Genomic DNA, 23585 nt, shown 5'->3' on the forward strand with positions numbered 1-23585 from the left:
TATTGGTTTGAAAACTCAGAAATCTACATTTTTAATCCTAGCTCTCCTACTAAGTAACTGATTTCTTGGATAAGTCAGTTATTCTGTCTGGTTCTCAACTTCTTTGTTTATAAAATAGGATCGAACGAATGCCATATAATTTTTCTTCTAAACTTGATTCAGTAATTTCAGAAATATGTTTCATAAGCCCTTTGTCAGATACCTTTAGATGAGCCCCAAATTTAGAGCTACAGAAATTAGAAGAACACAGTTGAGTCAGTGTTGATGTACAAAACCTCTCCCACAGTGCCGGAAACATAGTGGATGCTCAGTAAATGTTTGCTGAGTGAATGAATAGTTGAGCACACTTGCCTCTCAACTCTATTCTTATATATGCCTTTTATTTTAGAAATACATATCCTTCCTTACATAAGGTTTGATCTTTCTAATGCCGTTTTGTCGTTCACCTTTTAAAATACCCATCGAGCGTCAACCACATGATGGGTTCTAAGATACAAAAGTAAGACTAGTTTTTGCCTTTATAAAGAGTTTACTTTCAAGTCAGAGAGACAAGTAATTTAATTATTTCAATTTATATGCTAATACGGTATTAGAGATTTGAATCGCCAAGCTGAAGTGTCCTGTTTCTTATACTTTTAAACCATTACAAATACCACCTCCATTTAGGCTTTTTGGATTGCCCTCCAATACAGGACCAATATTATAGCTCCTTACGTGAAGCATTTTTATGGCACTTAATGCTCCTGCTTCCTCTTTGGGTTTATATGATGTGCTTTCCTTCCCCCTTTTTTTTTTAGGAAACTATAAGAGGCCTTATTTTACTTATATTTTCATGAAAAAGCATTCATGAAAAGCATCTAGCACTCAGTTAAATTCATTCTATTAGGCAATGTAACTTAATGGGAGCATTCCTAATAAACATCATTCTGTAAGATACTGTGATACCAAAAAATTGTTTCCAAGTGAGAAGGTCATCAGCCAAAGCATTTCACTTGTGAGGAACTTCAGCATCTATACAATCTAAATAGTACTAAGTAAATCTAGCTTTTGTTTACAGCTAGCTTGTTTAAGAGTCTCCCTTTCTCTTTGGGATTGCTGCTAGGTCTCTTTACTATTCACCACCTTTATCACTCCGAGTGGAGGTAAGCAAAATGCAGAGCCTCTTAGAACAGTTGTAGTGCTTTAACAACCAAAATTATTTTTCTCCTAAGACTGGATGTGTGATGATCCTTCTCAGTGGTCATGGTGTTACAACCAAGAAGATCTGGATATAATTAAGAAGTCTAGGTATTAGGTGGCCAAAAATAAATACCCGTTATAGTTCATCCCTTTTGTTTCCTACAGTGAACATTTTTTTTTTTTTTTGGTACGTTAGCTTTAAAAAAAAAAAAAAAAAATCCCCTGCCAGATACTGCGCTACTGTCTCAAACCACCAGAATTCCTCTCCCATTTCCACAAAAGGGGAAAACCAAGGTCTGTTCAGTTCTTGCATCCAGCGCCAAGTCTTGAGGGTGATTTCCAGTCAGTTCCTCTGTTTCAGCAAGATTGAATCACAGTACTCCTTAGCCAGTGGACCAGAGAGCACGTGCAACCACCACCACACACCCTGTATAAAACAGTGGAGGATGTGGGCAGGGCGGAGACAGACAGTTTAAACACCTAAATAGGTACATTGCAGAACAAGGAAGAAAACACTGAAGGTGCTACAGTTGCCTCTCTACAGCTGGAAACACGGCTGTGGTTCACATTAATAATTTTCTCTCCTTTAGTAGCCATCCCACGTTCCTTTTGCCTTCGTTCTATGCCTCGTCTGTTCGGAGTAACCTGGACTGTCAAACCTGCGTCCTTGTTGCTTCTGCTCCGGTGCTTTGTGATTAGAGATGGCGGTATTAACAAGTTCTCCCCAGCTAATCTCCAGGGACATGTTTCCACTCCTCTTTCTCACTTGAGTGTGGACACACTCTTACATCCCTTTAACAGTTACCTGCACTGATACTGTGCTATCCTGGCTTCCAGTGGCTGCGTGGAATCTCAGCTTCTGCTCAGGTAGAAACATGGTTGTATCCCTCACTTGAATATTGTCTCTAAATTAACCTTCAGACATGGAAGAAAATTGGCAAATGGATAATTAGGTGTAAACGTGAATTATTCCTTTTCATTTCACCACTTAGTTCCCAATCTAAGTTTTCTTCCTGGCTCTGGGTAAAACAGCACCCTGGAGCGGTTGTTCTTTTTTTTTAAAAAAAAAAAGATTTATTTATTTATTTATTTGACAGTGATAGAGACAGCCAGCGAGAGAGGGAACACAAGCAGGGGGAGTGGGAGAGGAAGAAGCAGGCTCATAGCGGAGGAGCCTGATGTGGGGCTCGATGCCATAACGCCCGGGATCACGCCCTGAGCCGAAGGCAGACGCTTAACAACTGCACCGCCCAGGCTCCCCTGGAGTGGTTGTTCTTTGAGAGCATGAAGATCCTCCTGTAGGACAGAGTTTCACCCTCCCAGGATACTGTCTCCCAAGTGACACCATGATTGAGTCTAAAATGGGCCAGTAAACATTCTAGAAAGTCCAGCAGGTTCTAGATAATGGAGTACTAGCAAACCAGTGAACTCCATTGTCTTTGGAAGATCTGTCCTTTTTTTTTTTTTCTCTGTAAAGTGGGTATCTTAATCAGAAACTCTGATGTGTGGAGCACCATGATTGTGACTAATGCATGGATTAGGAAGCTGGTAGAAGCTTGGAGGAAGGGAGTAGAGGAAGCACACCAAAATCCATAATCACTACTTCAGTGAACATAAAATTCTGTCTCATTCAAAATCCAAGAAGCATAATTATTTTGTCAGTGGGTGGCCTGCTAATACTCCCAAGAATGGCACCATATCTCAGGTTTACTTTTGGTTGCTTTTGCTACGGATTGGTACATGGCATTGCCAGTAACCCTGATAGTCTCAGTAAGGGGAAATCCATGTTGGTGAGCCTGTATGTGGCTTTTATTCCTACACCATAGCTAGTTTACTGTTACTGAGTAAGTGCTGTAGGAGTTGGGGCAAGGGATAGGCTGACTGACATAGAATAAAATACAGAAAGAGATACACCAACAAGATAAAATAACACCTAATCCAGCTGGTAGGCAACTTAAGTCACTTGGTCACCTGGTACACCATTGTTTCCTTTTTATAGGAGGTTCAGTAGCAAGACTAGAACTATTCCTCAGAAGGATAACATTGTTTGCAAAGAGAGGATGATCTTGCTTCAGGATTCTAAAGGACACCTCTGTTTGTTCTATTGGGACTTGCAACTCGTTTTATAGAGTAGCCTGATATTGCACGGGCATTTAAGTTGCCATTTGATCAACTGAGTCATTAAAACCAAGTATAGAGCTGCTTGTACCAGCACTTGAGCTAGCTAGCTGCATAGCCTTTTCTTTTGAGGAGTTAAAACCGCAGCTGGTAACCCTTCGGGACATTCAGTAAAATGGGAGCCGCTCGCATAAAAGTCTCACCAGGCTCAACAGATGTTCCCCGCTTGTCTTTGAGACCGCAGAGAAAGCAGTCTGTCCTTTACTTTGCTGAGCTATGTCTACAGTCCATACAGATTAATGGACCAGGAGGAGGCAGGGCCCTATAGTTTCATGGAATTTATCTTCTACCTGCTGGCATGCTTAACATCCTTCCAGGCACCTAAGAGTGTATGGTCACTTCTTGCTTTTTCAGGTCCTAAAAGCAAATGTAAGCAGTGTATTGGCCTGTTGTAATGTTCTGTAGGAGGAGTTGATCAGTATCTGTGAAAACTAAACAGGAGTACAGAGGCAAAGAGTGTATGTAAACCTGAGATAAGACTGTGAAGTCTCACTCCTGTCCCATCCAATTGAACGGGACCCCTTCCCCTGTTCTCATTTATGAGATAGAACAGAAAGTGTTTACCAAATCAGCAGATATATACAAGGAGCCAGAGATTGTGGTGGTCTGTTCTAGAAACAGATCACATTTTGGAGATCTTTGGAATTGGAGCTACCATCTGAATAAGCTTCTGCTAAGCTATCTTGACTATTTGTATCTCCAGGTGGGCCAGTTAAATGAGAATAGGAGAGGCATTGCCCATCTCAGCATGTGGTAGCATTTCTGAGCATTTCCAGGGGATGCTGTTCTCTCTTGGTTTTACTCCTGTTAGACTGCGGAGCCCCTAGGGGCTTCTGATTACTTTTTCCCCATAAGAGCCTTCACTCAGGGAGTAAGGGTAAAAGCTGGACTTGCTGAGTGTTTCTGTGAAAAACGCCAGGGAGACAACCACTTGGTGGATTTAGTTCCCACTGGGCCTCTCAGCAGTTCTACATAATTCTTTTTAATGCCTGGACAATTTTACATAGCATTCACACATTAGAGTTGCTGATGCTTTTTAAGACCGATAGGCTTGTTGGTCTTTTTTTGCTCTTCATTTATTCAGTGAATAATATTAAAGTCCGTCTTCTTGGCCCATTTTTGTACTGGCTTGTCTGACTTTTCTCAGTTATTTCTAGTTCTTCATATGTTTCGGGTATTGCTGCTTCTTAGATATATCTCTACCTTTTGTTTTTAAAGCTTTTGATGGTGATTGTATCTCTACTTGCTTATTTCTCTTAAGTTGTACCATTCCGAAACATGAAAAGTTATCAGTGAAGTTGAATTTCTCATATGTTTATTTGCTTGTTATAAATTTCATGGTGACATCTTTTATCCTTTTTGCACTGGACTATTTTTCTGTTACCGATTTATAGGAGTTTTCTTTTTCCTGTATTAAGGATCTTAACCCCTTTGCTTATCATATGTTGCAGATGTTTTCTCACACACACACACACACACATTATTTATATATATATATCTGTAATACAGATACACATTTTCATGTAGCATTAAAAAATTATTTGTGTTGTCAGGTTTGACATTTTCCTCCATGGTTTTTAGTTTTATATCATGCTTAGATAATATTTTATCCCTCACTTGAAGATCATAAAAGGATCATAATGATAAATTTGTTTATCATTTCATGTAGCAGTTTAATGGTTTCAGCTTTTAATATTTAACTTAATAATTGCAGATTTATTTTGTTGTATGAGGTAAGGTAGTTTTCTATTTTAATCCCAAATGATTAGTCAGTTTTCTGATGTCACTTATTGAATTTTCTGTTTTTTCTCAACTTAATATGACATTTTTTAATGACAGGAACCCTCTAGAGATGAGATAAATGCTCACACTACAGTTTGTCTTGCCAACATACTTAGTTTTGAAAATAAAAGCTTTAAACCCCTATAAGGCAGTCCAAGAAAACCTGTTGAGATTCAGAAGGAAATATATAACTAAGCAAACAGCCATAAGTTAAACACAGCAAACAAGATTTCTGTGCCCTACAAAAGAAAAATCTACTACCCCCCCCAAAAAAAGGCAAAAAGAAATTCTTTTGAAACTAGCTTATGCTATATGATTCCCTTCCAGCATTTATATTTTTCAGCTTCGACTTGAAAACTGTCATTACATCATCCTCAGTGAACCTTAAAAACATTTAAGCTATATAAATAAACCACTCATTTAAAATAAAAAGAATGGGTGAGTTGGATCATTTTTCTCTAGTTCTTGGAAATGTGCAAATTCTTTACTTTGGAGATAGATTTCCAGCTTCTACTTGACATTTTATTTGTCTACACATATGCATAGAGCTACAGGACCTCCCCTTTTGTGAAGAATAACCTTTTTATAAAAATTGCTGTGTTTATAGACTTTGGATTGTGAGCTTAGCCTGAATTTTAACTCTTCACTTTTAATTTTAAATATTTTAAACCTACAGAAAAGTATAGCACAGTGCACTTTTTGTATGCCTTTCACCTGGGTTCACCAGTTGTTGCCATTTTTCCATTTTTGTTTTGTATCTCTCTCCAAATTTGAATTTCAAAATCAAATTTAAGTGTCTTCAGTAGCCCCACATTTGTTTCATAGCATTTTTTTCCTTCTGATTTAGAATCCCAATCCAAACTCCTACATTGCTTTTGGGTATTTTAGTAATTTGGGCACTTTAGTTCTTTAATTTGGAAAGCTCCCCTGCTTTGTCTTTTTTTTTTTTTTTTCCTCTTTCATGACATTGACATTTTAAAAAGCCCAGACCAGTTGTTTTGTAGATTGGTCCTGCAGTCTAGATTGGTCTGTTTTTTGTCCTTTCATGATTAGATTCAGGTTAAACATTTTGGCAAAAAAAAAAAAAATGTAGATCATATTGTGACTTTCTCATTGCATCATGTCAGGAAGCTCATCATGCCATTTTGTCTCGTTGGTGCTGCTAAATTTGATTATTTGTTCTGGAGGCAACTGGGTGGCTCAGTCCGTTAAGCGTTGGACTCTTGACTTCAGCTCAGGTCATGATCTCAGGGTTGTGAGATCGAGCCCTGAGTCAGACTCTATGCTGGGCATGGAACCTGCTTAAGGTTCTCTCTCTCCCTTTCCCCCCACCACGTGCACACATTCTCTCGCTCTTTCTCTCTCTCTCTAAAATTAAAAACAAAAAAATTTGATCATTTGTGGTTTTTTTTTTTTTTTTAAAGATTGATTGATTTTAGAGAGAGTGAGCACATGTGCACATGTGGGGGGGGGGGCAGAGGGAGAGAAGCAGACTGTGCACTGAGCAGGAAGCCCAACCCTGGTCTCCATCTCATGACCCTGAGATCATGACCGGAGCTGAAATCAAGAGTCCAACGCTTAACGGACTGAGCCTTCCCAGTGTCCCGATCATTTGTTTTAATCAACAAATTTATCCAAGGTGAAGTTAGTTCTTTTATTAAGGTCATCCATGGCGATAATTTCGGATTCTGTGAATGTCCTATGGTTTCAGCATCCTCTGATGACACTTGCCTGGATCCATAATTACATGGAAAATTACAAATAACTGTTTCATCTTTATTATTCCTCCCTTGTTTATTGACAATCATTCGTTCACTTTGTATTCCACTGATTTATGTAACTGTTACAATTATTTTCCTTACAGTTTTTATGCCAGTAGTTAAGTGAAGGTCCATGTGCCATTGTGGTAAATGTTCTAGGATCTAGGGAGGAAAATAATATTTTTGGATCATAAGTGCAGTTTCACATGTTTACATCCCCCCACAATTCCTCTTGAAAATTAATACATTATTGTACCTAATTAGATTTAAATAAACCACTTACTCATCATTTTTTCTCAGTTAACATTTTCTATATTCATCTCTTTGGGGTTTTTTTTCGTTTTCTAATTGTCCAATTGCCTGTATTACTTTCTAACTTAATTTCGGTTGCCTTAACATTTATAACAATTGTACGTTTATCTTTTCATCATAATAGCTGTGGAAATACAGAGGAGTCTGAATCAGCTTGGAACGCCTCAAGATTCACCTGAACTGAGGCAACAGCTGTAAGTATTTAATAATTTTAAAAAAATAAAAGGAAAAAAAATCATTTACTGCTTTGTCGCTTTGATGGCATGTAGTGTTAACGTTTACTGGAGAAACAATGGAAAATTAATAAGATTTTTCAGCTCCTTTATTTGTACCAAGCTTTTGTGTAGGTTTTTCCCTGTTCAGGGTAGGCAGCTATTTCTCTTTATTTTAAAGAGCCGGCTCACTCTATCTTTATTTTAAAGAGCCTTTCTTATGCTTATTGAATAGGTTGTTTTGATGGCTTTTGAAAAATGATATTTTAAGCTTCTCTGTTTTCGTGATTTACTGTTCATAGCTAACAATTACTTCAGTGACTGGATTTTTATTGGTTTAGATCCAGTACATATTCAATATGAATTGCTATCCCTAAAAAACTTATACCTAAATCCTTGAATTTCAGAAAGCATTAGCCTTTGGTTAAGGAAAAAAAAAAGTTCTAGTGAATTTATATAGTACATGTTTCAGGAAATTAATGTGCTGTTAGAAGAACGGCATAATGCTTTGTGGTGTTACAGATTTTATAGTGTTTTTACACATTTTCTCATCTGAACCTTTGTCTAGATCAAAACAGTTATTTTCGGGGCACCTGGGTAGCTCAGTCTGTTAAGCATCTGCCTTCGGCTCAGGTCATGGTCCTAGGGTCCTGGGATCCAGCCCCACATCAGGCTCCCTGCTCAGGGGCAAGTCTGCTTCTCCCTCTCCCCTTCCCTGTGTGATCTCTCTCGCTCTCACTCGCTCTCAAATAAATAAATAAAAATCTTTAAAAAAAAGAAAACAATTATTTTCATTTTGTTCATAAGGAAAATATGTCTCATGAGGGTATGATGATTTGCCTAACATCATTGTGAACCTGAATCTTAAATCATAATTCAGTGTCATTACAGCCATATTTCTGGTAATATGTATGTGATAAGTGATATTCCAAACACCATTAGCTATACAAGGAAAAATTACAAAAAGGAAGAAATTAAAAGATAGGTAATGGGAATTTATGTTTTTTATGAAGTACGTTTTGAAGAATAAATAGTTATGTCTAATTTATACTGACTTTTTCTGCAGTGGAGAGATATTGGGGTGGTAAAAATGCCCCAAGTCTAAATAATAAACCATCATTTGTTAAACTAAAATGGAATAGAGGGGCACCTGGGTGGCTCATTCGGTTAAGTGTCCGACACTTGATCTCAGGGTCATGAGAACGAGCCCCACATCAGGCTCCCCACTCAGTGTGGAGTCTGCTTCCCTCCCCCTCCCACTGCTTCTCCCCTCCATTTTGAGCACACACACACTCTCTCTCTCTCTTTCAAATAAATAAATAAATCTTTAAAAAAAACTAAAATGGAATAGAAACACATAATTCTTAATAGATATAATATTTTGTTAAGGTTAGTAGTGGAGATTGTAAGTTGGTAGATATCAATAAAGTCTTCTTTTCAGAAATTTAGCTATCTTACATTTTCTAAAGATTTTAAAAGACATATTAAAGGTAGGGTACTCGGAAAATAGATAGTGGGTTATAATTCTTCCTTACCAATCAGATACAGATATCTGTACTTAAAAATACTCTTATACAATATCTCATTATTTTAAAAGCTCCTAAGTATGACTAATAGGTGTTTAAAATGAGATGGGGCGCCTGGGTGGCACAGTGGTTAAGCGTCTGCCTTCGGCTCAGGGCGTGATCCCGGCGTTATGGGATCGAGCCCCACGTCAGGCTCTTCTGCTATGAGCCTGCTTCTTCCTCTCCCACTCCCCCTGCTTGTGTTCCCTCTCTCACTGGCTGTCTCTATCTCTGTCAAATAAATAAATAAAATCTTTAAAAATAAATAAATAAATAAAATGAGAGATAATATATTTGGGAAGTACTGATACTGTAATTTGTAAAGCAGCACATTAATGTAGGCTTTTTTTTAGAGTAAAGTTCTTTAGTTAAAAGTCTGACTTTCTACTTTATAAGCTACCTAACAAGATAGATACAGATACTGTTATAATGTACTTCTTATATTGTGTTCTTTCTCTTTACAGAGAAATGGTATTATTTTTTCCATAGCAAACTTAAAAAATAGTAAATGTGTATTATTATTTATTACCCCTTCCCTCTTTTTTTTTTTTTTAAGTGTCTATAAAGATATAAATGTCCAGATAGAGAAAGAAGAAAGGCTACATGTACCCCAAGCCCTGGGAACTGGACAAAGTCTCAGGGGACAAATCCTCTTCATTTATTCAACTGACCTCCCAATTGTGGGATGCAGACAAAAGGCTCCCACCACCCCACCCCCATATCTAAAACATCAGACATCCCACAGTTTGGCTTTGGCTTGAGTCATCCTCCTTTCTAAACGGCCGCTGAGATTTATTTCTCAAAGCTTGGTTGCCCCTTGTGAGTGAAGAACTTTCCATGTAATATTTGTTCAATATTTATCAAAAAATAGAATCTGAAACTTTTTTTTTTTAAGTGGACTCCACGCCCAATGTGGAGCTTGAACTCACAACCCTGAGTTTAAGAGTCCCATGTTCTACCAATTGAGCCAGCAGGTGCCCTGAAATTTTCGTTTTCATAGAGAAAATTTAGAGCCAGTCTATAATATAGTGATTTTTATCAAACTATTCATCAACTGGCAGAGTCGTAACTTAAATCTTTTCGTTCTTTCACTATAATGTGTGTTTTCACATTTTAGGCAACAGAAGCAGCAATATACTAATCAACTTGCCAAAGAAACGGATAAGTACATTAAAGAGTTTGGATCTCTGCCCACCACCCCCAGTGAACAGGTATCGAGCCTTAAGGCATGTTGTTGATGAATTGAATGTGAAAGAAATCACATGCATTGTTGGGTCTTTGAACTGTTATGCTAGCAAGGAAATTAAGGGGGAAAAATTGTATTTGAGATTAGTTCACAGAACACAAAACTATATTTAATTGCCCAGGTAGTATCCTGTGGTTCAATAAAGCAAAAATTATTTCCATGCAGTTGCCCTGACCCATAATTAAGCAAGTGTTCAGAAAATGCTTCCTGAGTAATTGTTTCCTGGCCTTCCAGGGCTGACTCAGTGAGACATGCACACTCATTCAAGATGTGAGGTTTCCTAGGGGCGCGTATTTATTTCCTTGCTGATTATTTAGCGGAAGTTATTTCTTAGGTGAGAGTACAAGGTTTTATTTTCCTAAAACGAAAACACAAAGAACTACTTCAGAATAATCTCAAAATCATGGCCCAGTTTTTAGGATGAAAATTTGAGGTGAGAAATGCAACATTATGGACCTTTTGCCTCGAGATAGTAAATACACATAGCATTTGAACATGTTGTCAAAATGTTATTGAGATGTAATCAGTAGGGCCTGTAATTGGAGCGTGAGCGAGAATTTCAGAATAAAACGAAGAGCCAGCTAGTGGTGAAACAACTTCTGTGAGTTCTGTAGAACTTCACAGCTTGATTCTAATAGGTTTCTCCCCCTTTCCTCTAGCGTCAAAGGAAAATACAGAAGGATCGCTTAGTGGCTGAATTCACAACATCACTGACAAACTTTCAAAAGGTCCAGAGGCAAGCTGCAGAGAAAGAGAAAGAGTTTGTTGCTCGAGTAAGAGCCAGTTCCAGAGTCTCTGTAAGTATTTAACAAGGCGTTACACAGTGAATGTGATGTTCCCGTGAGAGACTACAGTAGCTTTTTTCTAAGTCATAAGGATCTGTGATGTCTTGGAAATCAAAATCTAAATATTTGTTTTCAGGTTTTTCTGCTCAATTTTACGACAGATGGTAGTTATGTATTGCTGTGGTTATTTTCTCCATGTCATAGAACCAAAGATTACAGATTATTACATAAAAATATGGAAGCATGTTGTCAGAAAAGACTAGGGGTCAGACCCTGAGTGATACTCCCACATTGATTTGCACTAGGGCTCATGTAGGGAACACTACTCCTGGGTTATATGAAGATGACAGAAATGAACAGAGTCAATGTATTGTGTGAATACTGAAAACGAGTACAAGCCTGGAGAAAATAAACAAAAGGATAACTTAAAGTGAAATTTTGAGTTAATCTAATTTTAAATTAGCTTCAAAACTATTGCAAGTTGTTTCCTTGTTCCTTAATGTAGAGATTCCAGGACTATCGTACATTTTAATCAAGTAACAGTAATTATATGGCCCTTGAGAATATGTAATGAATTCCTTCCTTCTCAGCTTAGGATACAATTCTGTTATTACTCGAAGCACTTGACCTAGAAAATGAGAACAAAAACATTTCTCTCTCTACATACACACACACACACACGTGCACATGTGTACATAAATCAGTTTAGATTATTATAAGAGAAAAAGTGAGTGTTGGTGTTTTTTCTTTGCCCCTTCTCAATCCATTCTATTACTAAATTATTCAGGGTGGTTTTCCTGAGGACAGCTCAAAGGAAAGGAATCTTGTGTCCTGGGAAAGGTAAGAAATACAGAACATACAGATCAAAAGATAATTTTTCAAATGTATTTTATACGTTATGGTCCCTAGAACAGAATGAAAGCTTTCAGTTTATTATATTCATGACTATCCTAAGTTATTTATAAATAGAAAGCAATAAATTTGAAATTTTTTTCAAAATAATTATTCATGAAGTCTATAAATATATAAAATATTCCAATATAGCAGTAATACTTTGTAAATAATTATTTACCCAAGTAAATATGATTGACTAATAAATTATTTGATGGAGATTATTTCCTCCTGTGACGTTGAAGTCAACCACAAAGAAATACCCAGTTGCCAAATTAAATAATACCTAAAAAAAAACCACAATGAAATGAAACATGAATAAAGGTTGATTAATATTTCTGTTATATTCTTAAACTTTAAGAATATAAATAAGAAGTTAAAGCAATTCTCTAACTTCGAAGAAAAGATACTCTATTTCATGTTTCGTAAATAAGGAAAGAAGTCCCGTTAGTTTAATACCATTCCTTTTTTTCCCCGTGTTCTGTTAGCCAAGCCCAACCGCAGGTGCAAGTGCAGGATGAAGAAATCACAGAGGACGACCTCCGCCTCATTCAGGAGAGAGAGTCTTCTATTAGGCAACTTGAAGTAAGCCTGACGTGGCAGTTGGAGGGCCACTCTGTTCTCCGCGTGTTTGTCCTCAAGATGCTTAGACGTGCTGGGGGAGGGGCTTGAGAAAGAAAACTAAATATATCAATGTGGCATTTTGTATAAATGAGAATAATTCCCTTTTTTAAAATAAATCATGTTAGAATTCGTGCTAAAATGAGAGAACATACATCCCTCATCTTTGACTTTTGGTTTTTATCCTGTCACATCATCTCAGGTCCTTAGCACGGAGAAAATCTCAGTCCAGACGTGTCTGCTCAGGGAGTCTAGACGGCTTCCAGAGCACATGGGGTACCTCAGAGCCGCATGGATAAGACATGACAGGGGTTTTACAAGTATTCGATTCTCTGTAGTATGTTCGGGACATCAGAGATCTGAAGGGTTAATAAGCCTTCGTTCTGTGGAACCTGCCTACTCCCTACCTACCTAGAAGGTGGGCTGTAGCAGCTCACCGTAGCTACGATTTGTTGAGCGTTTTCAAGCACCGTGTGATAAATTCTTTGCATTATCTCATTTAGTCCTCCTAAAAACCATGAAGTAGTTAACTGTGTCTTCATCATCACCATTTTATAGATGGGGAAACTAAGGCACAGGATGAATATGTAAATTGCCCCCCAAATAGAATATTTTAACTTTACTCTTTAATCGGGCAAAATAATAGTTACCATATATTATAGAAAAGTAAAGTTATAATTTATTCATTGCTTTTCCATTGCATAATCAAATTTATTAATGTGAGACTTTAAATTTATACCTGACGTTTTATACTTTTATAATGTCAAATTGATGTGTAAGTTTTTACTAGAAATAAATCATAACAGTGATATTTTATACTCTTAAGAGGAAATACTGCTAGTGATAACAAAACTATCCGATTACATAAACATAAACTCAGTGACCCAGGGCCCTTCTCTGTTATAGATTCCTGGTTTCCATGCTGCCTCACTTGGTATTTTTAATGTCACAAGCTTACTTTTAAAGAACTGGTTACAGTTATGAGTAACTGTAACCAGGGCATAAGGTCGTCTTACTTAGGATTGTTTCTAGTCAGTTTCCTGATATTTCTGAAATTTATAGATGCATTCTCACTTGTGTCTAAGTGGTGGTTTGGGTTGTTTGGTTTTGTTTTTGTTTTTTTTTTAAATTTTCCCCTTTTGTGGATCGGGGGCTGAATTTCTGGTTATAGTAACACGTGCCTTTTTCTCTCAGGCTGATATTATGGATATCAATGAAATATTTAAAGATTTGGGAATGATGATCCATGAACAAGGAGATGTGATAGGTAAGCCCCACTGGGGTGGGAGCAGGCTACATGCAGTTTACCTGCGGTAACCTCTCAAGCAAGAGTAACCCCTGACTTTCTTGGACCCCCTCGAGTTAAAAGCACAGGCTCTACCAACAGACAAAGCCCCACTGTTGGCCTTATCTGAAACAGATCTCATCTTTGGCTCCCACTGATTGAATCAACCGGCTTCATTTATTTCTGAAGCCCCAGATCTCACCAGAGCCTGCTGTTGCTGAGACCGTGGAGGCAGCCCGTAGTCTCTCTGCCGCCTGTTTGCCGGACCCCTGGTTTCCATCTCAACCCCTACTAATTCTCACCACACCAAGCACTTTCTGGGAAGCCTTGCTCTTCATAATTGTGCATGCTACCTTGTCTTTTAGATCAGAGGGAATAGGTAGCCGTTTGCCTGAACATGTATCCCAGGGTCTTTTCGGTACATTAATTTAGTATTACTTGGATGCGAAGCATTCTTTTACAAATTCTTTAAAAAAAAAAAAAAAAATGAGTGACTAAGACTCCCTGTAAGTTTTAAATGTAATAGCTCTTCAGTTAAGGTGTAACTGTCAGCACTGATCAGTGTCCTGATCATTTTCATCATTTAGAAATATGAAGATATCAGTGGTTGTTTCTAAAGATAGATTTCATACATTTTCTGAATTTGGTTCATTGAAATACTTGGACCTGTATTTTACTATAACTATCATTTGTCCATTCTTACCCTTCTCTGTAGCCACAATAGATCATGGGGTGAAATTTCAAAAACCGATTCATTCGTTCATCCGGTAAACATTTATTGAGTGCCTGCTATGCCCGGGCACAAATCTAGGCATTGGGGATTTAGCCGAAATTAAACAAGAGGTGAAAGACCCGGCCGTCATGAATCTTATAATCTAATTGGAGGAGAGAGAATTTTTGAAAGAAAAGCAAGTAAATGCTGATAAGTGCTATCGGGAAAATAAAGTGGGTAGTAGGATGGGGCTGCTGGTGGTAGAGAATGTTACTGCTTTACTAGGGTGGTCAAGTAAGACCTTATGTCAGGTAACATTTAGTGAAGACTTCATGGAATTAAGGGAACAAGTGAAAGAAAGTTTTCCAGGTAGAGCAAAGGGCAGGTGCAAAGGCCTTCAGGCAGAAGCACGTCTGATGTTTTTGGGGAGTGAAATGAGCAAGAGGGAGATGGAGATGACGGTTTTTTTTTTGTACCCGTGTTCAGCTGCGAGGGTGCAGGTTGGGGTGTTGTCACGTACGTCTTACCGAGGTAGGTGGCAAGGGAGCCGAGGGTGAGCGCAAGAAGGCGTGGCTCAGTGGTGGCCCAGGGGATCTCAGCCGGGTGAGGAGGAAGGTGAGGGCATGAGGTGTGTTGAGGGACAGTGAAACAGTGGTAGGGTCAGTGAGGTCGGGGTGTTGGAGGGCGAGTGCTAGACAGGTGGCAGGTGATGCTCAGAGTGAGGTTTGAAACTGTATAGAGAAGTTGAGGTGATCGGTAGTGACGAGGCTGGGATATGATCATGGAGGTGGGTGGCCTGGGAAGGGAGAACAGGCAAAGTCATTGAAAAAGTGTGGTCAAGGCCTGGACGAAGGCAGGGTCTTAGCAGGTCAGCAGTTGGCTTGCAAAATTGCCGATTTATATAATGGAAGCTTCGAAGGGTCCATGAGTGAATCAGGGCTAAAATATACAAAGAGTGAAGGAAGGACCGTGGGGTCTATAGATGTCTGTTGCAGGGGCGTCTGCTACAGGGGGCTGGATGCCTTTGTGAGCGTGAGCTTTAAGCTGAGCGTTGGTGCGGAGAAGGGAAAGGCTGTGGTCTCAGGCTGCGGGGGCCACGGGTCCCACCTCTAGGCCAGAGCAGCGAGGGAGGGAGAACTGTTGCCACTGAAGACGGCTGCCTGAGTCCTCGGGAGGGCTCGGTTTTAGCACCAAAGTAGGTTGATGATGACCGCAGAGCAAAGGGTGGTTTCCGTACGCTGCATTGACTCTCAGGAAGAGTCGCTAGATGTTTGGGGCCGCACTGACCATCAGAGCACACAAACTCCATAGTACTTTCTGGAGGTTACTTTTTTTTAAAGCTTTCAAGGTTACAGTGTTTAATGTTTATCAAGTTAAATTTCTACAACTAGCAAGATAACATAGGAGCTACTAGGACTCAGATCGCATCCTAGGGAATATTTACTTGGCGATCCCAATGACACCACAAGCCAAACGACTCCCAGGGTTTCCTGTCTGTGGACTTTCTTCATTGCCACCTTTGCCCAGGTCATCTTGTTTCTCGTGGACCGCCATTGTGTCGTAATGAGGACGGTCCAATTTCTCTTCCGATATCTGTGTGTTTGGATCATTCGAAAAATAGTGTAAGGAAGACTCAGAGCCAGTTTAAAAAGAAATTCAACTTTGCCCAGATACTGCCAATGTTAACACTTGAATAGGGAACATGTTTGGTCTTATGTTGCATGAAATCTTGTGATTTAGGCAGCTCTCTTGCTGGAGCATCGGCACACGTCTAACAGCTTTGTGTGCGTGTGTGTGTTTTATTTTAAAGACAGCATAGAAGCCAATGTGGAGAATGCAGACGTGCACGTCCAGCAAGCAAACCAGCAGCTGTCAAGGGCAGCAGAGTATCAGGTAATACTAACCTCAGTGAGTTGTCTTGTAACTTAGGCTTTCCAGTCTGTGTGTGTGTGTGTGTGTGTGTGTGTGTGTGTGTGAGAGAGAGAGAGAGAGAGAGAGAGGGATTGATCAGGTATAAAGTGGCTGGAGACATTAAAATTTAAAGTCCCATGGAAGAGAGGTCAGAGATCCGCTGGTCTGTTTAAGCTGGGGTTAGTCTGTTTCCTGTTTATTCTCAGGGTTGAACCAGAATTGTGGCCCCAGGGATGGGAAGTTCAGTGTCTCGAGTCCCGAGGGGAGCAGGAGATAAGACACCTGCAGGCATGTCTGCCAGCTGATGGTCTCTGATGCTATTGTGACCTTCCAACCCAGAAACCTCTTTGAGACTTTCTTTCTCTGTTTCTTTCACTGTTTCCTTCCACCTTTTCTTTCTTTTTTGTCTGGGGCACTTTGCAGTAAGAAGGCAAAGATCTTTGCTCTAGAGAGTTCTCATCAAGTCCTATGGAAATTACGTTCCCTTGGAGTGCCCTTGATAACTAGGTATTGTCAGCTTTCAGCAGACCCTTCACCAGGAATGAATGGATTTCTTCAGTGGATCAGGTTAATACAGGGAGTCTGTAGATGGGACAGGTATAAAGCACATCAGAGTACTACACAAATATTAGGACCATGAACTATGAATATATCATACGATGTGTAGAAAATAAGAATGAGGCCAGGCTCTTTGGGAACCCCTAAATGCCACCATAGCATTTGATTTCCCTCTTAAAACTCTTTTTTGTTGTTCATAGTTATTTTCTCAGACTGTGTTGCCTTTTTCTAAAATATCTAAGATATTCTCATGGTCTTAGATGTTTTCAGTTGCTTTTCACTTTTCTCATTCACCTCAGAAGTCCCCTTTCATTTCAGTGCCATTTTTCACCACACAAATCACTGCAGACTTAAGGATCCATAGAGGACGGTGGAGCCGCATAGAGATTGCTGGGTACGGCCAGCTGTACTCAGTGCCGTAGTAGCTAAGGCGCCTCTACCTTCTGTATGCCTGTGGTTCAGGTATGCAGCTGGTAGAATAATGTCACAGACAGTAGGTGTCATTCATGAGTAGTTGAACACACACACACACACACACACACACGATAATCTATAAAGGCCAACAGCCATATCTGCTCAAACGTGGGGTTTCGCAGGATTTATCAGTAACTAGGTTTACGTGTTATTTTGTTTTGCTTTTGGAGTTTGGAGGGATGTAGCTATATCTGCAAGTTTTACTTTTCCCCTTTCCTTGGGGCAGGGCAAACCCTGCAGCCACCCTGGGGGAAAGAAGCACATCTTCCCAGGCCACACCTCCGTTTCTGGAGCTGCCCCGCACTAAATCCCACGGGGGAAAGTAGCTTCCCTGTAGTTCTCCTGGGAAGCCTTGATATTAAACTCATGCGTCTGCAAAATAGGCTGCTTCTAAATAGTTTGGGCGAACCATGAGTGGAAGGGAAGCTGATAGGTACTCTTATCATTGCAATCCCCTGGGACCTCACCACCCCACACTGGGGAGGGTGCCCTGCGCCTCAGATAACCTGTAGCGGGGGGATGCCTGAGATTGCTCTGACAGGTGTATTACACCTGTGTCTATGGTACTCAGGGGGAGTCTGGGGAAACTATGTAGGCAGGATGATCCTGAAACTCTGGCGGAGCGGTGCTTCACGTGAAGTAAGCAGTGTTCAGTTGAAAAAATTGCTGAGTATGTGGTATACTGAAAGTCGTCATAGTTTTCAGGAGAATTTCCGAGTCAGAAATCTTTCCGTAAATTTTATGGTACTACTGGTTGACAAAAAAAATGTACACACTTCTCAACTTTGTAAGAAAAAGGATTCTGGGGCACCTGGGTGGCTCAGTCAGTTAAGCGTCTGCCTCCGGCTCAGGTCATGATCCCAGGGTCCTGGGATCCAGCCTGTCGTCAGGCTGCCTCTCCCTCTCGCCCCTCCTCCTGCCATGCTCTTTTTGCTCTTTCTCTCTGTCAAATAAATAAATAAAATCTTAAAAAAGAAAAGAAAAAGAGAAAGGATTCCTGCATGTCGATGTGAGATATGCAAGCCTTGAAAAAAATACGGAAATCTACAGCTGGGCCAGGAATGAAGAGTGGAACAAAACTGTTAACCTCTGTATTTTAAATGAGTGCATTGTGATTTTTTAGCTCTTTGTTTTTTATTTGTATGTTGAGTATTTATTTATTTAATTATTTTTAAGATTTTATTTATTTATTCGACAGAGATAGAGACAGCCAGCGAGAGAGGGAACACAAGCAGGGGGAGTGGGAGAGGAAGAAGCAGGCTCATAGCGGAGGAGCCTGATGTGGGGCTCAATCCCAGATCGCCGGGATCACGCCCTGAGCCGAAGGCAGACGCTTAACCGCTGTGCCACCCAGGCGCCCCTGTATGTTGAGATTTTAAATGCAGTTTCCACTAATATTAAAGAATGGGAACTTTGGAAACTAATAAATTCACTTCAGGAAACATTGCCAAGCATTTACACTTGCTGATATTTTCAGAGAACTTATTTTGAAGAGCAGCTCTTTGATAAAAGTTAGCTTTTAAGCTGTTCATAGTTTCTATACACAGGCCTGCCTCAGTCTATCGCTTAAGTCAGTAACTTTCATTTCTCTGTGTCTCCTTTTTTAAGCCCCACCACACCCAGAAATATGACCAACAAAAGTTGAATAATTGGCCCCTGAATTACCTCATTAATTTCAAGAAGACTGTTTTTGAAAGACTAGTGCCACTTGTATTTGAAGAGAGAAGCAAAAAAAAATACAGCCGAAAATTTGAGGGCGGTTAATTACTATTGATTTTGCTCTAGAAATGAAGCAAGTGGTTTTCAGTTGCTATAGAGACGCTCCAGTACATCTGTAAACGTGTTTTTTGTTTTTGCATCTGCAGCGCAAATCCAGAAAAACCCTGTGCATCATCATTTTCATCATTGTCATCGGAGTTGTAATTCTCGGGCTCATCATATGGAAAGTGAAAGGCTAAATTATGAAGGAGCGCACTACTGCACTACATTCTCTAAATTATGTAGGAGGGTTCCTGTAATCATGGATCAGGGTTTTTTTTATTATTATTTTAAAGGTACTCCATAAAGGATGGCTCCCATACTTTGTTATTTTCATTTGGTGGGGAAGTTTCCTTTGGATCCAATCTGATACGTTCTAACACTGAAAGTTTTTCTCAGTATGACTGCTGGCATTACGTTTGTCCACGTTGTATATGCCTTTCATGTGTAATTTATTTACCTGTTAACTTGGCTCTTGGAATTAGTAAACATAAAGGTGTGCGTGTGTTCCGTGTGCATCTGCCTCTCACAGAGAGATAGGCACCCAGATTGTTCCTTCAGTTAAAGCTCTCAAATTTAATCTCGATTTGGGTCAGCAGAGGAAATAGTCTCAATAACTTAAAAAAAAAATTATCGTACCTGTTTGTGATGTTTTTGGGTTTGTTTTTTTTTTCCTGGTTCAGAGCAGCACAAATTATCTATTTAACCTTTCTTGTTGGTTTTCTCTTAAGACCCTTGTTTACTCTAAATAAAATCAGAGAATAATTTCCTAGAGTATCTCATACTCCCGATGTGTATATATTAAGCATTTGCTGTAGATTGCCTAGTAAAATACTAAGGATAGATTGTTTTTACATAGGCCCTGTTTAAGTCTGATGTTTGCTGGGGTATTTATAGTCACTATAAATGTTTAATGTAATTTGAAGGAAGAGTATGAAAAATCAGTACCTATCGCGTTATAAATCTGAAGATCCCAACTTCTTATTCTGCCATGTACTTCCACAGCTGTTACTGTGGAATTAATTACCTTCCCTTAAGTCCTTTAGAATAATGGCTACGTGTGTATCCTGGGGTCAGAATTACTTTGGGGGAGCAACTTTCCCAGAATTACGGTTCTGAGCACTAACACTGAAAATTTAATGTTTACCTTGCATACCATTTTGACCACCCTTCATTAGAAAACAGTTTGGATGTTTGCCAATTAACTCACTTGCTTTTTTAAATCAATGTTGTTTTAATGCACTAATCTCAATACTGTAAAGAGGATTATCTTCGTTTATAGTTTGTATTTTATAATGTTCTTACATAGCAGTTTGATGGTGAAGTCAGTGTTTTACATGGCAAAGCTATGAGACTTCAAATGGGAACAAATAAAATATTAAGTAAATTGTATCTTTGCAACCAAAATAAAGATGATTTTAAAAGCGTCTGGATAGTTCTGTTTCATGAGGACTCTGCTTCTGCGGGACCAACACTTGACATAATCACACAGCAGCCCTTCTGTCTTTCTGGAGTACTGGTTTATTCGGTGTTTTATTTTGGCAATCTTAGAAAGTTCTGCTGCTGGCAGAAGCTGTCTTGCACGTCAGCAAAACGCCATATTGTTTTTTTCTCCACCAGAGACTGTAGAGCCTGTTCTTGTGAGTGAGTGAGTGGAAACTTTGAGACTCGGTGTTCACCAAAGCAGTTTGCTGTAGTGAACAGGACGGGCCAGGCGGGGAGAGGAATTTATACGAATGCTACCTGTGCTGAGGTCAGTGCGAGCCTATCGGGGCCTGTTTGAACGTGTTCTTTCTCTAAGACCACAGAGAAGCGTGTGATAAACCTGTGTCTAGGGCTGCATAAAACTCCCAACATAAAGCTCCCACACATCAGTTCAATTTTTTGCCACGGTCGTACTTGATAAAATGTCTAGTCTCATATAGCCAAATGCCCTTACTCTATTCACTTCAGGGATGAGTTCCCAGGAATAGAAGAGCACTTAATTCTTTTGTGCACGATTTTAGCACCTTCATTTAAAGTGTAATAGTTTATAAATTATTTTACCTGGGACACAGATCAGTCATTAAAAACAGGAACTTCAGTGGCTTGCATTCTTTTAAGAAACATTGATTTTTGAGGGAAAATTTTACCCCAAAATATTTGAAACACAGTAGTCTTGATTTGAAAAAAATAAAAGGAAAAACATAGCACAATAGCCAAGATTTTCAAGTTCTCGAAGTTTTCCTTTAGGGTAGTCGTAGAATCGCTTTGAAAGGTGAAGCTCACACTACGGAAAATACCATTGAAGGTGTTTTAATGACGGTCAGCATATTCGAGTCAGTGCAACGGAGTCGCAAACTGAAGAAGTTTCGTCATCAGGTGACTCATGTTGTTCATTTCAGTGTGCTCCAAAGACATTCTCGAACAGCTCGGATTGAGCCTCTGTGCAGAAATCGAATGATGGTGTGGCATGAAGTGTGTGACTCTTGTACTGCTCATTAGATACGGAAGTGTTTTGGTTTTGCACAACGATTGATAGTAAAAAAAAATACAGGTGCCATTTCAACAGAAGGCAGCTTGTTTGTTAGTAGGCATGGGATCAGTTCTAGAAAAATGTATGTGTGGGCACAGGTGAGCTGATCTAGGCCAGCAAACCATGAAGGCAGCAGCTGGAGTCAGGCGTCCAAGCGCTGCACGGCCAGCAGCGTCCGCGTCGTCGTCTGACTACACCGTGTCTTCGAAGAAGTTGCCGCTGACTCCTTCACTGTCGTCACTGCTTTAAAAAAAAAAAAAAGTAACATTTTGTACACACAGAAAAACAGTGTTTTGAATATCAATGTTTTTCAACAAATTTCTAATGAAAAATGATTTTTGAAGATTTTTGTTCCACAAAATTAGTCTGTGCTTTAAGAAAAGTGCTGGAATAGTGTTTCTAGTTCGTGTAATTTTTCTTCGTGTAGAAAACAAGAACATAATAAAAGTTAAAACCTGTCTAAAGAAAAAAGTCCTTGTCCACCTTAATGGCCCAGAACAATTTACGAGGGTAATGGATTCAGCATTTATGTTTTTTTTTTTTAAGATTTTATTTATTTGACACAGAGACAGCCAGCGAGAGAGGGAACACCAGCAGGGGGAGTGGGAGAGGAAGAAGCAGGCTCCCAGCAGAGGAGCCCGATGTGGGGCTCGATCCCAGTACTCCAGGATCATGCCCTGAGCTGAAGGCAGACGTTTAATGACTGTGCCACCCAGGCGCCCCTCAGCATTTGTGTTTTTAAAGTCAGAGTTGACTACTGTTTACACATGATGACCAGGTTGCTGGAATAAAAATAAATGAGTTAAAATGGCATTTTTGGTTCATTTAGATATGATGAAAATTGCTCATTAGTGGTAAAGAACATCATCAGGCATCCTGCTTTCCTGGGCGGGGGGCGACAGGGAAAGTTGTTTGTGTATTTTCATGATTCACTTACGAAAATGAAACATTGCCCTGTGGGTCCCAGACCTGTTCCGTCCACCCTAAGATTTGAACAGCTTGATGTCTTAAGCAAGGAAATACACTTAGCAAAACTTTCACCAGCAGGAGCCTGAAAGGGCTACACTGCACCACTTCTCTGACACAAGGCACGACACCACCTCATGTTAACCCGTTTGCTCATCGATGAAACACTGAGTCACGACGTCCATTTTAATCGTTTGGTTCGGCAGTTATTTGGTCAACATGAAAATGAGGGGATCACTTATTCTTCTCCAAATAATCCCAATTTTAAATGCAGAAATAGAACTAAAGAACTGACACACTAAATAGATTTTTATAGACACTGTTGCTTCTGGCAGGTTTTTAAGAGGTTGGTCAGTTAATTACTCAGAGTGGGATTCCTGTAGGTTTTGTGTAGTGATGGCATTTCTGCTTAAAACGTAAGCGGTGGAAGGCGAAACCAGATTTCCTGTGCCGTCGTTATATGCATAACACCCCTCCTTGTTTTCGAGGGAGTCTGCTAGAACTGAACTGAGTCTTTAAATAAACTTGAAAGGGCACTAATGCCCACTTTGGCAAACCCAAAGTACAGATTTTTAAGTGTTTACTGTAAGTACTGTAGACAGTAGTTGCTAACTCCAAAACCTGTTAGCCTCGGTGGAAAACTTAGAAACACAGCTATTTAGCCTCAGTGAAGATTTCCCGAAACTAATTTCAGTTTCTAATGCCTTCCGAAAGTTTCATACCAACTGTTCCGTGGCGGATTGAAATACTGAAGTCAGACCCGATAAAGGGAACCAAGTTTACATCTCTAGAAAGTAGAGGATCTAACCCAAGACAAGGATACAAGCTTTTAGTCGCTTGCATAGCGGGAGACCTATCGTAAAAAGCAGGTAGTA

The 23585-nt window shown here is 39.6% G+C and overlaps 1 protein-coding gene across 2 annotated transcripts in view; it reads left to right on the forward strand.

The window, feature by feature from the left end:
• Positions 1 to 20656, forward strand: part of STX7 (syntaxin 7) — a 44569-nt gene extending 23913 nt beyond the window's left edge. For both annotated transcript variants that reach the window (XM_026504813.4, XM_026504815.4), the window contains 8 exons: positions 7336 to 7405; positions 10106 to 10199; positions 10894 to 11031; positions 11807 to 11859; positions 12399 to 12495; positions 13726 to 13798; positions 16339 to 16421; positions 19337 to 20656. In XM_026504813.4, coding sequence (XP_026360598.1) covers positions 7336 to 7405; positions 10106 to 10199; positions 10894 to 11031; positions 11807 to 11859; positions 12399 to 12495; positions 13726 to 13798; positions 16339 to 16421; positions 19337 to 19429 — 701 coding nt within the window. In that variant the 3' untranslated portion in view covers positions 19430 to 20656. The remainder of the gene's footprint in view (positions 1 to 7335; positions 7406 to 10105; positions 10200 to 10893; positions 11032 to 11806; positions 11860 to 12398; positions 12496 to 13725; positions 13799 to 16338; positions 16422 to 19336) is intronic.
• Positions 20657 to 23585: the final 2929 nt, after the last annotated feature.

The sequence above is a fragment of the Ursus arctos genome, unplaced genomic scaffold (assembly GCF_023065955.2).
Source record: "Ursus arctos isolate Adak ecotype North America unplaced genomic scaffold, UrsArc2.0 scaffold_13, whole genome shotgun sequence".
Lineage (NCBI taxonomy): Eukaryota > Metazoa > Chordata > Mammalia > Carnivora > Ursidae > Ursus > Ursus arctos.